Source organism: Lampris incognitus, chromosome 10, assembly GCF_029633865.1.
Source record: "Lampris incognitus isolate fLamInc1 chromosome 10, fLamInc1.hap2, whole genome shotgun sequence".
Classification (NCBI taxonomy): Eukaryota; Metazoa; Chordata; class Actinopteri; order Lampriformes; family Lampridae; genus Lampris; species Lampris incognitus.
Window position 1 is genome coordinate 47,758,358 of NC_079220.1, and position 15,531 is coordinate 47,773,888.

Below are 15,531 nucleotides of genomic sequence, written 5' to 3' on the forward strand. Positions count from 1 at the left end.
ATCTTAAGAGATTTCAAATTTCCGATTTAGACTGTGGGAGGAAATAGGATTACCCAGAGGAAACCTATGTGAACATGGGGGGGGGGGGGCGACGCAATGCAAACTCAACACAGATGGGCTAGAATTAACTCCTGGAACCATCTTGGTGTGAGGCAACAGTATTAACCACGACCCGAGTGCAATTCCACGTAGGCATAATATTAAAGTTATCACTCCGGAGACTTGTGGTTTTGTTGTGCAAGTGAAATGAAAGCCCAAACTGCTATATCACATGGAGGGGTGTATGACTGTCATGTGACTTCATGCACAGCGCTAACTAAAATGACACACCATATTGTGTGTGTGTGTGAGAGAGAGAGCTTTACTCACTGGCCATGATACTCGTGTTGTTTTTAGAGATGGCTGGTACTGCCAGTGGGTCTGGGTTAGTGCCAGATTAGTCGTCAACACCAATCAAAGTGCCACTTGGGCAATTCTGCAAGGCCTATCGCTTATCAGAAGGCATGGTCCTGTAGTTAAGCTGGAGAAGACAAGGAGCAGCAGACCATAAAGAGATCAGAAAGTAGAGAGGAAAAAGGAATTTAACTCGTTATATTACATAGGTTACTGCCATGACCAAACATATCTCATTAGTTTCCCCATCTGTTATTACTGAGCCAATAATTAAGTGTCTCTATCTGCAGTTTAAGGTGTATCCTTTCATTTAGGACAGGTTATCTTGAAATACAGTTATACTTTATGACAAATTCAAAAAGGCCCTGCTGGGACAACATGCAAACACAGATTTATTGCTGTAAAAATATTGCTGGGTAGTCTGCGCAACAATAGCCTGATACAGCGACACATAGACATCTGCGGCATTCACAGAAAGTTAAGGACACATCTGAGCAACACATCTTCGTTGACAGCGAATAAATCCCTCTGGGTCGTTTGGCTCTTCAGCTCCATCATGTGTAATTACATCCTCCACAATTCTGCTCACAAGTCCTTCTGGGGACAGATTAACTCTGAAAACCGTCTCTCCTGTCTTGCCGTGAACTCTGAGCACTAAGACAAGGCATTTCTATGCTCACGACCTTTGACCTTACTGTGCATACCAGAGCACCAAGCGCACCTCGTAGTTGCACTTTAATTAATTTAAAGTGATGAGGCATCTCATTTTCGAGGGGGGGGGTCACATATATACACATAAAGAAAACATAAATTATAATTATACACATAAAGAAAACACATTCCCATTTAGGTCAAAATTACAAAGACAGCAAATCCAAAACACAAACAAATGGAACAAAAACACAATAGATGACATGAATAAAGCAGGTTGCAGTGGGTCACGGTTGGTCTCCAGTTCAAGCGGTGCTGGACCACGCGGATGAGTCGGGACTCGGGTCGCATGCCTTCAACTTCAACCCTACCCTCCCTCGCCTGCTCTATTTTTGGCGCCACGGTAGTCTTGCAACCCAACTCCCACTGCAAAATATCTGGTTACAGTGCAAACAGTTTTAGCCAACCGCTTTTAAAGTTTACAACTCACATCTCATTATGCCTGAACTCTTTGTTGACGCAGGGGCTTTAATCACACCTTGAAATAGGAATTTTTCATCCCTCTCACAGGGCTACAAGCCATGCAAAATACCCAAAAGGTTAGAAGAAATAATTTGTCATTGTCCTTAAAAATATTCACATCGATGTGAAAGCTTTATGCAGTGCCTTATTTAGATACACATTTTTATTATGTGGGAGTTATTGGCCAATGCAGAACTGGACAATGGAAAAAGAAAAAAGCTCCGGTGGCGAGAGCTGAAAGGTATTTCCTCACGGTCCCCAACCAAAACATGCCCAGTATACTTATTTAAACCCTCGCTGTGAGATTTGAGTTGTCATTTCCTTTGTTTGTGACATGTTGGTCTAACAAGTCTGGTATGATTTAAAGGGGATGGTAACATAACTGCTTTCAAAAACCCATGTGTACGCACTCCTCGCATTCTTGCGTGCAGCTATTTCACCCTCCCCGGCACCTCCGAGATGCCTCCTGCAGCATTTACACACCGAGCAGCCGCGGGCTGTGGTCCACCCAGATAGAGTATCTTTTGTGTGTGCCCATGTGTTTTATTTTGAGGGGGGCTGTGAATTTGAATACATACCATGTGCATGCCCTACATAACACAGTACATCACAGGGTATATTCCTGTAGATGCTGAGCCATTGACACTCCTATTTCTGAGCAACATTAAGGTTTGGCGATAGCTTTTCTAGTCTATTCAAGAGGTGTGGGAGTGGCCCCTTTAACCTTATTTGATCCTTCCTCGCCAACAAACTCCCCCTGATGGAGAATGGCCACCAGACGTGCTCGTACTGAGGATGACCTCTCTTGTCCAATATGCGGAAATATTCTCAGTCAGCCAGTGGTGCTTACCTGCAAACACCGGTTCTGTAAAACCTGTCTTAAAGACAGCTGGGACACACAAGGCAGTGAGGACTCGCACCATTGTCCTTTGTGCTGGCGCCGTTCCTCCATGGAGCACCTTGCGGTGAGCGCTGCTCTGGAGAAAACCTGTGAATCCTTCAAGTATGGAAGATGCAGGAATGACCCAGAGGCTTGCAAAGAGCATGGAGAGAAACTCAAACTGTTCTGCTTGCAAGACTTGGAGCCCATCTGCGCTGTGTGTGAGAGAGACGCTGTGCACACTGGGCACAGGCTCTATCCCATTAGGGAAGGAGCTCACGACTGTAAGGTAGGCACATTCAAAAAAACCCTCGGGTCGAAGTCTCCTCAAAGCAAATTATTTATTGTGGCATCTTTTTGCAGGCATAGATATCCTTGTTAATCAGCAGTCAATCCCTGACAGCAGCCATTACTAGAATCACTTGAATTCAAGCCTTTTTTGACCTTCATGGTACTAAGATACTTTTGCTCTCCGACAGATACTTTTGAGTTGAAATGGTGGAACATGCCAAAAAGTGAAAATGTTCTTTTAAGTCAGTATCTTTGGCAAGCATCACTGCCGACTCATGAGTTGTTTCATTAATAATAAATTGATTAACTTGTTAATCTGTCCTTTAATAACGAGAAGTGTCATCGGAGGTCATTACCAACCATAATACTCTAACTTAGGACACTTACATGCAGCACAAGGACAACGGACAAGATGATCATATCAATCATCGCTGGTGGTTGAATTTAAATCTTATGAACTTTGGAGAAAATAAGGATTTGCTATGCTTGTTATTTACATCTGTCTGCATCCCTAAGCCTGGTAAACTCGACAGCAGGAATATGTGCGGAGGTGTTTGGACGGGGGGGATTCACATTCTAAAAATAGATCAGTATATTTAGTAGACTGCTGCTTGGGCCTCAGGGGAGATTGAAACCAGACTCCCATCGGGTTTAAGCTGTAACACTGTCTATTCATTCTATCCTCTGGGCACTCCACTCAGCAAAGGGGGGAGACCTTAAATATGTTGGGGCTAATCTGACATAAACCTACTGGCGGCTTTCGGGTGTCCTTCTCTGGGCATTAAGCTGCATGACCCCCAATGACCTTTATGTCACCATTACACCAAGTCCCTCTTTATACAAGCTCAAAATGCATGTTTCAAATGTGCCGTTTCAGTATTTTGAAGCAATTTGGCTAAAAATGTAACCCCTTACAGTACAGTTGTACTTGGTGCAGTCTTCCCAGAAATGGCTGGCAGAACATTTCTTTTTCACTACCACCGTGAGGCCATGAATCAGACACTGTCCAACCCCCATGATATTACCTGACCAGGATGAGAGAGCTCACACTTAGCATACAAAGACTAGCATGAAAGATTAGCGTTTAGCTAGAGATAAAGGCTAGCTTTATGTACCTGCTGAGTGGTACATAAGGCGGCACAATGGCCCAGTGGTTAGCACTGTTGCCTCACAGCAAGAAGGACCTGGGTTCAAACCCCAGGCCGTCCCAGGTCCTTTCTGTATGGGGCTTGCATGTTCTCCCCATGTCTGCGTAGGTTTCCTCCGGGGGATCCTGTTTCCTCCAACCATCAAAAAGACATGCATGTTAGGGTTAATACTCCTGTCTGTGCCCCTGAGCAAGGCAATGGAAAGAAGAACTGGAGTTGGTCCCCAGGTGCCGCAGCTGCCCACTGCTCCGATACAATAGGATGGATTAAATGCAGAAGAACATTTTCATTGTAAGAATACAATTCTTTGTAAGAATACAATGTCAAAAAAAGTGGCTTTCTTCTTCTTCTGGTAGAGGGGCAGGCAGTCATAGATAATGTCATTAGGGTGCATGCGTAGTACCCAAAAGCAGCAATTCGGTAATAACAGACAAGAGGTATTATTTTATATAAGACAATTGCATAGCTTCCTTCGCTACAAAGGTAGAGTTTGAGGAAACTTACTGTGTACCACAATGGCGGCCTTGGGCAGTGCTGTTGTACCAGAAGTGTAAATATAAAAAAGGCGATCTGCGGAAGAGAAAAGAACATCAGATTTGATCTTTTAGCCTAAATAATATACCAGTTGAAAATCAAAGCTAAAACAAAAATCAACATGTCCTGGTTCATGAAAGAAAGATATGCCAGAAATAACTTACTTTCCTTGAAAACAACTTTTTCTGGTTGCTACATCTCCATTGTATTTTTGTAATTTAATCAGTATGCACAAACTTTTGTGGTCAGCTATACAATAGATGTCTTTCTCTGGGCATTAAGCTGAATGACCCCAGTGCTCCTTATGTCACCAATACATCAAGTCCCCTTAAATCAGAGCTGTATTTTGCAGCTTTGCACTTGGCAGTGGAATGCTGTCACAAAACGGCACGTGGTTGCTGAAAGGCCCGCATTGTGCTGACAGCTTGGCCAGCTGCTCCGTTCACCCCGTCTTAAAGTGTTGATGCCTTGTCACTGACCTTCCAGGAGGAGCTGAAGAACACGCTGCTGCCTTTGAAGGAGAAGATGCAGCTGTATAAGAAGGCTAAAGTGGCCTGTGAGCAAACAGCAGAACATATTAAGGTAGGGAAACCCTGTTGCAAATGTTGAAATATACTAGTGAGAGACGGGGGGGGGGGACCCTTCACAAGCAATGAACATATGGGCAGAAGCAGGATGGGCAGGAGCAAGACAGACTAATGAACAGTAATACAGAAAACTAGAGTCCACACCCTTGGTGTTATGCCCCCACAGAGTGTTAACTGACACATCAACCGTTCGATTCGCCAGTCGAAAGGGACCGACAATGCTTCTGTGGTGACTAACACCCTATAGGAGTGTGACTTGTTGCAAACTCTCACTCCTGTAGAGATAACACCTCGTCCATGTTCCCTTTCCAGAACCAAGCTGAGCATGCCGAGAGACAAATCAAAGATGAATTCCAAGCCCTTTACCAGTTCCTGAAAGAGGAAGAGGCTGCTAGACTTTCCAACTTAAAGGCTGAAGAGGAGCAGAAGACTCAGATGATTAACCAGACGATTGAGGAGATGAGCAATGAGCTGGCATCCCTCGCCAACACCATCAGAATAACCGAACAGGAGATGAACTCTCCGGACATCTCTTTTTTGCAGGTACATAAGCTTGACACCCAAGTCATTTGGAAATTAACATCTTAAATCATCATACTGTCATATATATTCATATCAATGTTGTTTCCTTAAATTTATTTTCCAGAACTACAAGGACACAATCAAGAGGTATGTATATTGCAGTCACATCTGAGGCCCAAGCGAGACTGATTATAGAGATAAAGCTCATATTGGGTCAAACATTTCACATGCTTCGGAGAATTAATTCCAAGGTATCATCTTAGAACCTGGCAAAGACCCTTGGACCCGCAAATTATTTCTGGCGCGCTGATTGATGTGGCAAGACACCTGGGTTCTCTGAAATATAAAGTGTGGGAGAAGATGAAGCGCATAGTTAAATACAGTGAGTTCCTTTACTACTTCCTCAAAATGTGTCTCTCTTTGGATTTTGCTTCTTTAAAGTATATCTTTTTTGTTTTCCCAAGATCCAGTGATTTTGGATCCTAACACAGCAGCCAGCTGTTTCCTCCTGTCAGAGGACCTGATGACTGTACAGTGCTGCACCCAAATCTTCAAGCTGCCAGACAATCCGGAGCGCTTCGACATCAGTGCAGAAATGCTTGCCTCCGAGGGGTACTGTTCCGGGCGCCACAGTTGGGAAGTGGAGGTGAAGGATAATACCTACTGGGTGGTGGGAATAGCCAGTGCGTCCATCAACAGGAAGGGCAAGCACGTTCTGACGCCAGCCGAGGGGTTCTGGACTATAAGGTATCGCAACGGAGAGCACAAGGCCTGTACCGCGCCGTGGGCACCCCTCACCATGACCAAAGAACCCCAAGTGGTTAGAGTAGTTTTGGACATGGACAGGGGAAAGGTGACCTTCTACGATCCACGAGAAAGGACGCCACTCTTCACCTTCATGGATGTCGTCACCCCCAAAGCATTTCCATACTTCTGCACTGCCTGCAAAGAGCACCCGCTGAAGGTCCTGCCCACAAGGATATCTTTATCAGTGGACCACTAGCTCTGCTCAGGAGACTTGCTGGCGAAAAGGATGAAATTAATCAGAGGCTGCTACTTGATTCAGCATGTCAAGAATAAGTTACCATCTATTTAATGAGAATCGTGCAACAATACAAATGGCAAACTACAATGAGCCAGTACAGAAAAGCTGAATACAAGAGCCTCAAGTTTTGTTATGAACACCCCGATCAAGGAAATTTCATGTTTAAAATATTTAATTTGAGTTACAACCAAGCAAACGTATGGTGGGAGATCTTAAGTTATGCTTAGGTTCACAATATTTTCAACTATGTGACTATTGATAAGACATTTGTTATGTAGGGTAAAAATCACAATGTGTGTGACTAATCTTTGAAAGACATGAATCCCGAGAATTGCTAGTGAATTTCAAATTTTCTTTACCAACCTTTATCCAGACAAGTATTAAACATTAATTACTCGAAACACACTTCATAAAAAAATCATTTAAGGCACATACAATAACATCGGTAAATTTGCAAACCCCTGTAGTGCATATTGTTCATCGTTTCAAAATGTTATGTAGGTTTAGTTCTTCCATCAATATGTAACATTGCATTAAAAAAAAACCCTCTACAGTTAGTGTCTGATCTAATATGACGCACCCTGAATTTCATTTACTTTTTTTTTCATATAGCATCAGTGTCATTCTAACACACAGCAGTAACCCCAAACACTTCACACTGAAGTATTAATTTAGCCAGTGCTGGGCAATAAAACGATATTGATAATTATCTCAAAATAATGTCCTTTAATTATTTCAGAATAAACATACCTCAATTATTTTTGATAATGGTTCTAGCAAAGTTTTCCCTCATACTTAACTTGTGCCATTTTGTAAAGGATTGCAACCCCTGCTGATATTACAGTTTACACCTATTTGAAGACAGCTGTTGTGTTAAAAAGATAAGACTGAAAGAGAATGAAACTCCCGCTTGTTGTCACTTACATTTTTCTCTATTATTCTGCATTTACTGCAGTAACCATGAACATATTTGGGGCAAAAGTATAATATGGTATTTAAAAGTGTTAACCTTAACAGTTAACAGTTAACCTTCTTGGCTACCATCTTTTGTTCGTAAGGGCAAAAGTAACCTTTCAGATCTGCGAGAGAACTAAAAGGTAGTTATCTGATGTCAGAATTATAATTGTGATAGCATTTTCAGCCATAATACCCAGCACTAGCTTTCACCTACTCATATGCAACTCTTCCTGGAACATATTTCAGAAAGGGTGCATACCTGGCTCATGAATACATTTCTTGTAACAGGCAGACAAATGTTGTCATTGTAATATATCCCATTTCAAGTGGGATCTGCAGGATGCTCACCATATGTGCATTGAAGCTCAAAGGCTCTAGAGGTGTTCCTTTAGCTAAACTATAAATGGAAATGATAAGTGAGCAAGAGTGTAAATGCCCTAACACTATGTCCTGGGGAGTTATGTGTTCAGTGCTAATAACATTACCTGTAACAGTGCTATGGCTGCCTATTGAAGAAGCCCTTTCATCAGGGTCCCTGATGGGTTAAAATCCAGGGAATGTGGCGCAAAGAGACTCGGGTTAATGCTGACACCAGCATAAAAGCTGCCCCTCTCTCCACAGTATCTGTTCAATTGGGGCACCCTGATTGCCCCCCTAGCTGCAACCATCTCATAGAGACATTCTTCCCTCCACTACGGCACTGTAAAGCTCCTCATTTACAGCCTCATAGCGCCCTGTTCTGGGGTTTAAAAAGTAGATCTGGTCAGTTGTGAGGCGTGGGTCATACCCCTCCCTCTGCAGCCTGGTTTTCTGGATTTTAAAGGTCCCTGTAGGGAGAAAGAGAGCACAAATTCGGGGGGGGGGTGGGACGACAGTATTGATACGAAATTAATTATTGTAATTTTTTTCATAAATTCAGGGGGGTTGGGAATAGGTATGAGAATTCTGCCAGTGTGTACCTGTGGTGTCTACTTGTGGGCAGATTCGTACAAACACGGGACGGGCATATGGGGGCAGGGCTTGCTGAACTTCCTGCAAGAAAGTATTACAGTCAAAAGTCCCTGTAGTGTCTGTGATGGCTGCCATGCCTGCCTTCCCTTCAACACCTGGATATTGAGACATGAGATATTAATGCTCAGCAAATTAGAGAGGAATACAGAAGCGAGGACAATTATCAGAATCTGAAAGTAACTGATGGGAAAGGAAACTGGATGACCTGGCACTGCCACACCGTAGACAGCCACGTCTGTCTGGTCCAAGAGGCTGCTCAGGGTGCCTTCCACCTCTGTGGTGGAGACGTTTTCGCCACGCCAGCGGAAGGTGTCCCCGCTACGGTCTCGGAAGTACATGTAGCCCAGCTCGTCCATGACGAGGACATCTCCTGGAGGGGTAAAAAGCAAAGGAGATCCACTTTCAACCTTGGGTTTCTATCAGATGGCAACTGGGGCAATAAACACCGATGAGGAACAAAACTCAAATCACATCTGAGATAGTCAAGCTGATGTAAAAAATTAATTCTCTATAGGATGGCGGAGGAGAATGACAGGTTTAAGGCAGCTAGAGTGGGGGCGGGGGGTGGCTACCTGTGAGGAGGAATTGCATTCAGTATCTTCTCTCTTAACTTGAACTCAAACATGGTGGCTTTCCAACTCATAATCCTGATGTATTCTCACAAGTTATATTATTATTAAAAACAATAATAATATTTTATCATTTCATCTCAATTTTCAAGATTTTGGCACAAGTTTTACATAAATCCTCTTTTTTAAAAAGGGATTACTCAAAAGTTGCTTTGACTGTCTCTCATCTCCCTGTAAACGTTTACATTTGTGTGACTTTAATATGAACTAATTCATGGCTGAAACGACGAATATCAAAGCCTCTGCTGGTGACCTGATAAATAAGCAGAGTCATTTTTCTTGAAGACGTTGTGGGCTATCTTCTTCCTTGTGGCATCCTGGCTTGCGTAGCCATCAAAGCGTCGTAACGGGTCCTGCTGGTTGATGCGACCCACTAGCAGCCCCGATTCCCCTGCAAGAGGCAGACAAGCTCAACTAGGTGGTCTCACGGCACAAAAACAGAGACACAAACAAGGTTAATGATTAGAAACTCCAGTAAAATCAACAGGGTTGTCCTGAGTTTTAGTTATTTGAGTTGTGGTATCTGTTGGTAAAGCTGTTTTATGAACTTGGCCTGTTATTTATTTATGTATGTATGTATTTATTCATTTATTTATTTTAGCTCGTTAGCTGTAACAATTTATTGTTTGATTCTACCTGCCGTATTCTTCTTTATGTGGTCACGATGGTGAAAACTTTAAAAAAAAACTATGTGCTTTATTATTTCTCCCATGAAAGTCCCACAGTAACTATCAAAATAAGTAACTACAAAAGTGTTCATCATTTGGCTATTCATTTAAGACATTGTCCTAAATATGGCAGCAATAGAATGTATAAAAAAGGACACCTATTTTCATGTAAATCTTAAGAACTGGGACTTAAAATGAGTCTCTGTGAAATACATACCGGGGCGACAAGGCACACAGAGGCCTTGGCTGTCTCGAACCAGCTCCATGGTCTCTTCGTCAACCTTCACCAGACGTATGGGATACACATTGGGGAGGATGCGGCTGTTAAATCCACAGGCCCCCACCTGATGAGAGAGACCATTATACATTGAACCAAATTGCTTATCACCAGAGACACAAACAACACTGTCCACAATGATCTTTGACCTTTCCATCCATGTTGGCAATGCTGCAGTTACACTCAGTTGCTCCGTAGAACTCGCCGATCTGGGCCACCCCAAAGCGCTCTGTGAAGGCCTCCCACACGCTGGGGCGCAACCCGTTCCCTACTGCCAGGCGCACCCGGTGGGCCCTCTCTGACGGGCGCACCGGCTGGGACAGGAGGTAGCGACATATTTCCCCAATGTACTGCACAACCTTCAGGGAAGAAAAAACCCAAACAAACTCGCGTTCCTGCACCAATACAAGCTAAAAATATATGTTTCAAACCAATTCATTTGACAAACTGCTGCTTCAGTATTTTGAAGCAATTTGGCTAAAAATGTAACCCCTTACAGTACAGTTGTACTTGGTGCAGTCTTCCCAGAAACGGCTAGCAGAGAATTTCTTTTTCACTACCACCGTGAGGCCATGAATCAGACACTGTCCAACCCCCATGATATTACCTGACCAGGATGAGAGAGCTCACACTTAGCATACAAAGACTAGCATGAAAGATTAGCGTTTAGCTAAAGATAAAGGCTAGCTTTATGTACCTGCTGAGTGGTAGAGGGGCAGGCAGTCATAGATAATGTCATCAGGATGCATGCGGAAGGCATAGTATCCAAAAGCAGCAATTCGGTAATAACTGTTAAACAGACAAGAGGGATTATTTTATATAAACTAATTCTATAGTTTCCTTCTCTATAAAGGTAGAGTTTGAGGAAACTTACCGACTGTGTACCACAATGGCGGCCTTGGGCAGTCCTGTGGTGCCAGAAGTGTAAATATAAAAAAGGCGATCTGTGGAAGAGAACAGAACATCAGAACTGACATTTTAGGTTAAATAATATCTACTACTACTACTATTTTCGGCTGCTCCCGTTAGGGGTCGCCACAGCGGATCATCTGTTTTCATCTCTTCCTGTCCTCTGCATCTTCCTCTGTCACACCAGCCACCTGCTGGTCCTCTCTCACCACATCCCTAAACCTCCTCTTTGGCCTTCCTCTTTTCCTCAGCATCCTTCTCATCATTCATCATTCTTCATCCTTCTTTTAGCTTAAATAATATACCAGTTAAAAATCAAAGCTAAAACAAAAATCAACATGTCCTTGTTCATGAAAGAAAGATATGCCAGGAAAAACATTTACCTTTCTCAAAAATATAACCTTTTCCGGTTGCTACATCTCCATTGTATTTTTGTAATTTAACCATTATGCACAAACTTTTGTGGTCAGCTGTACAATAGGTTTATACACCCACTTAGTCTTATCAATACTCAGGAAAACTGAAAGGTAAGGAGACGATTACCATTCAGACAGTGCACACGCTAACCATTCATCCACATCTACCCTAAATGGCTTTTGCTATGCAGGAGAAAATGTCAAGAATTGTTCTGCATACGACATTACTAATAATGCCCATTAGTTCTGCCTGGCTGGGCAATCACTTGGTCAGGCATTGGATAATTTCAAGGGAAATTTCAGTTCAGCAAGTCGATAGTTGAGCCATTGGTGTGGCATACAAATTCCCTCTCTACCCTTTGGGAATTTAAAGAAGAGGAAATCCATTAAATGAGTTAAGAATGACATATCAAATAAACTCTTCTCTCCTTCAACGTATTTGCCAATGAAGTTTGGTAAAAGTCAGGGAGCAACCAAGTGGGAGATGGGGTACTCACCATTGAACCCTTTGGGGGGAGAGCAGGGGGTAGGGGGGAGTCTTGACGCAGAGGCTAGAATGGGGTCCAGAGGTCGAGCACCCAGTGTGGCCAGATGTTCTGCACTGAGTTCCCCCGTACAAAACCGTGCCATAGACTGGCTCAGGGAGGAGGCTATCTCCAACATAGCTGATATTGAGCATAAACCGTAGAGACAGACACAGAAGAAGAAGTAGCATCAGTCAAGGCATTTCAAGTGCAATCATCAATATCAATTATCATCAACATGTTACATCACTTGAAACAAAAAATAGCTCTATTATGTTAAGATAAACACAAAGGTAAACAACAGACTACATATACTATTCTTTTACCATCAAGTCATTTTTGTCTTTCTGAGGCAAAATTGCTGACAATACAGCCACAGGACAAAAATTCAACGGACATAGACAAGGTCATAGACTGATTAAAGTTTAATACAAGCAAGCATGATGTCACAAGGACAGAATGACGGTATGAGTGTCTGAAGAGATAACACTGTAAAAAGACAGCATGATGTCATACAGAAACAAACGATGTCAAATGATGTCACAGGAAGGCAGATGTCACGTCAAACTGTCTGATTCCGGAGTTGGAATATTCACTACAGAAGTATAAGGCAAACATTCATTGTGGACAGTGTGATGTCACAGACAAATACAACACTTCTTCTTTCAGCTTGTTTCCTGTTTCCCAGGGGTCGCCACAGTGGATTTGATAGTATCCATCGGTACCCTGTGAGGGCACAGCACCAACGGTGGTTGTTCATAACCCGGGCCTTGACCGATCCAGTAGGGTCTTGTCAATCCGCATAAGGATTTGGCAAAATTTTTCGTTGGATGCCCTTCCTGACATAACCACTAACCCTACGGACAAATGCAACACTGAACATATGAAATTAAATGTATATAAAGCATCTATGTTGCTGGATGTATAAGTTTTAGTCTTGTTCCCTTAAGCTTTTTGAAACTACACGTGACAGGTCATCAGACGCAGTGAACCAGATGTTATTTGTACACTATAAGCACGAAAACAGAGGGCTAATTGGATGGCAATTGCCACACCAAGTATCATGAAGTCTGGCACAGCCCTCACCCCACCACCCATTTGTCTGTGGATATTAATGATATTCCATCCATCATTCTTGAGTTCAGCCTAATCCTAATAGACTCGTGGCCTGACTGTATATGCAGACTCTGTTACGAGAAAATTTCTCTACTGATAAACAACACTGAAAGGAGGCCAGGGGTTTCAGTGGTCACAGTTTACACTAATGCTAATGTAAAGTAGGCTTTACAGCTATTTATGCACTTACTTGCCTTTATGTTCAATGCTATATAAAGGCCTAAGATCAGCTGCCCACTCTAAATGACACTTGCTTTAACAGTCTCATATGAAAGGGAGAGAGAGAGTGTGTATGATGAGCATTGCTTCCTATGTAGGGCTACAGCCCAACATATGGCTGGTATGGACATTGGCTACTACTGTGCTATTTTCCTGGAACTAGACATGTTTGTATAGCCTCCTGCTATAGGATGTCAGACAGCATAGTTGCTATCTGCTCTATCGCCCCCTCAATCAACATATGATTAGGATATCCCCTAAGTATCTTCTATTTCTCACTGAATTAGCTCAGTGGTAGTTTTCCCTCAGGGCTAATGTGATTGTGTTACTTAACTCCAAATGACAGTTAGCTTTTGAGAGAGCGCATGAGTAACATTGTTAAGAAAGAGAGACATACATACACACATACCATGTGCAAGCTCTTCTCCAAACACAATCCCCCGTGATGCCGACACCCCAATGCAGTGCAGGAGTGAATCACGGCGGAGGTTGAAGTTGATGAGGGCAGCCTCTACCCCAACCTTGGCCAGCCCCAGCCAGAGGGCCACCTGCAATGGCCTGCTTTCCATAAAGAGCGCCACCACATCCCCTGAGGTCCATCCCTGATCCTGTGCCCACTGAGCCACAGCGTTAGACAGCTGGTCGAGCTGGGTAAAGGTCCATGTCTCCCCTGTGGCCTCGTAGATCAGGGCTGGTTTGTTTGGGTGGAGTTTGACCGTCTGGGCAAAGATAGAAGGAATGTTGCTCCCACGACGCATGTAGCGCCACAATGACAGCTTCACTCGCAAGAGCACATAGAGGCCACTAGAGAGGATAATGGAAAGATGGAGAATGAAAGGCAATTAAAGGAAAGCGCTGATTTTTTGGCACCAACAGGCTCAGGATATAATGACAGGAGTGTAAAGAGCCTAACCATGATATCAGCCATAGAAATATATAAATATTAGAGGATATGTAAAAGATAAAATGCAAAAATTTACTTTCATTCCTCTGACTGACTGTACTGGGGTTGTCTTTTCATAATGGCATGTGTTTTTAGACACTTCTCATAATATCCTGAGCCAGTTAGTGCCATGAGAGCTCTTTTAGCGGACGTTATTTGGCAGGAGCCCCGAAGGATTACATTGCAACTTGGGTCTGACGCAAGCTTGCTCAATACTGAGTCAACTAAAAAGATTATGCCACCCATCACTTGGTTTGAGGAAGGATGGAGAAAAAAGGGGCTTAGGTTCCAAGTTGTCCTTTGAAGCTCCATAGCCAGAGGAGCAACCTAAGCAGTATCGGGCATAATCTAGGCTTTTTTCATTTACTTGAGGTCTCTCTTGGCAGTGCGCGCTGCTACGTAGAAGTATTTCCAACTCCTTGTTCCCAGGTAGACCCCGAGGCCTGCTGCCAAGCTCCAGGACCAGGACACCCCGAGGAGACGCAGCAGACCCACAGAAACTGATGCACTCGCCACATTGCGCATTCTGGTGTGAGAGAAACACAAAGGCAGGTTCAGAAACAGGACGAATACCGAGTGATACAGGGATGGGTCCAACTCTTTGTCAGTCGACAGAAAACTCAAGTTCATCCGAAACCCTCGCGTAAATGATCAAACGCCGAGGGAGGAAAAGTTCAGATTATCAATAAGGTGAAGGTAAAGGCAAATGGCACATTCGGTCAGGCTACATGGGCGGATGTGTAGCAGTTAATGCAGCGCTGTGTAGGCAGCATAGATACTGCGCCCAATTTATATGCACGTAATGTAGACAACTTACCTACGGACCAACGGCGAACTAGAGCGACGTCACCTTTCACCTACTAACGCTGAACTGGAAGAGCGTGAATTTAATTTCACAAATACGGCGAAGAAATATCCCGTCCCGGACGCCGGCAGCGTTGTGTGAACACAGCGGGCTATATCCTGGGAAATTCAAACGTTCAACAGTAAAGCTAACGGTTGTTAACTGTTGCGATACTTTCACAGTTCAGCAGTTGTCAGCGCGGCTGTGTGAAGTAAACACCTCATATCAGAAGACTCTAAAAAAAAATCCAAACATACGTGGGCGAGTTTGGCAGCCAGATATTCAAAGTGCACCATCGACACTATTCCACAGACTAGAGATTTGTTGGAAATCTGGGAGAACCGGAGATAGCAGGGAATCGGGCTACACTCGGTACTCCATATTGAACGGTGTCATTGCAACCCATGCACCGCCCACAATGGGCGGATGCTTGATGGAAGCTCTG

At 43.5% G+C, this 15,531-nt stretch overlaps 2 protein-coding genes across 2 annotated transcripts; one reads left to right on the forward strand and one right to left on the reverse strand.

Moving 5' to 3' along the window:
* The first annotated feature begins 2,333 nt into the window (after nucleotides 1-2,333).
* On the forward strand, nucleotides 2,334-6,597 carry trim35-13 (tripartite motif containing 35-13). The gene is made up of 6 exons (XM_056287181.1): nucleotides 2,334-2,735; nucleotides 4,906-5,001; nucleotides 5,319-5,549; nucleotides 5,653-5,675; nucleotides 5,792-5,910; nucleotides 5,993-6,597. The coding sequence occupies exons 1-6, from the start codon at nucleotides 2,334-2,336 to the stop codon at nucleotides 6,529-6,531; spliced, it is 1,410 nt and encodes a 469-aa protein (XP_056143156.1). The 3' UTR covers nucleotides 6,532-6,597.
* A 1,596-nt stretch (nucleotides 6,598-8,193) lies between these two features.
* slc27a1a (solute carrier family 27 member 1a) lies at nucleotides 8,194-15,466 on the reverse strand. The gene is made up of 13 exons (XM_056287179.1): nucleotides 15,060-15,466; nucleotides 14,610-14,768; nucleotides 13,709-14,103; nucleotides 11,938-12,105; nucleotides 10,990-11,059; nucleotides 10,813-10,904; nucleotides 10,613-10,722; nucleotides 10,265-10,474; nucleotides 10,056-10,182; nucleotides 9,424-9,561; nucleotides 8,747-8,911; nucleotides 8,490-8,636; nucleotides 8,194-8,357 (listed from the first exon to the last, which is right to left on the reverse strand). The coding sequence occupies exons 2-13, from the start codon at nucleotides 14,765-14,767 to the stop codon at nucleotides 8,200-8,202; spliced, it is 1,938 nt and encodes a 645-aa protein (XP_056143154.1). The 5' UTR covers nucleotide 14,768; nucleotides 15,060-15,466; the 3' UTR covers nucleotides 8,194-8,199.
* Between the last annotated feature and the right edge of the window lie 65 nt (nucleotides 15,467-15,531).

Bases quoted from the DNA above. Each gene is read 5' to 3' on its own strand.
- trim35-13 (XM_056287181.1), top strand. From the start codon at position 2,334: ATGGCCACCAGACGTGCTCGTACTGAGGATGACCTCTCTTGTCCAATA. The intron at 5,002-5,318 runs GTAGGGAAACCC...TTCCCTTTCCAG, and splicing joins AAACAGCAGAACATATTAAG to AACCAAGCTGAGCATGCCGA. The intron at 5,676-5,791 runs GTATGTATATTG...GTATCATCTTAG, and splicing joins TACAAGGACACAATCAAGAG to AACCTGGCAAAGACCCTTGG.
- slc27a1a (XM_056287179.1), bottom strand. From the start codon at position 14,767: ATGCGCAATGTGGCGAGTGCATCAGTTTCTGTGGGTCTGCTGCGTCTC. The intron at 14,104-14,609 runs GTAAATGAAAAA...TATCCTCTCTAG, and splicing joins ACTGCCAAGAGAGACCTCAA to TGGCCTCTATGTGCTCTTGC. The intron at 10,183-10,264 runs GTCAAAGATCAT...CTCTCTCATCAG, and splicing joins TTGCCAACATGGATGGAAAG to GTGGGGGCCTGTGGATTTAA.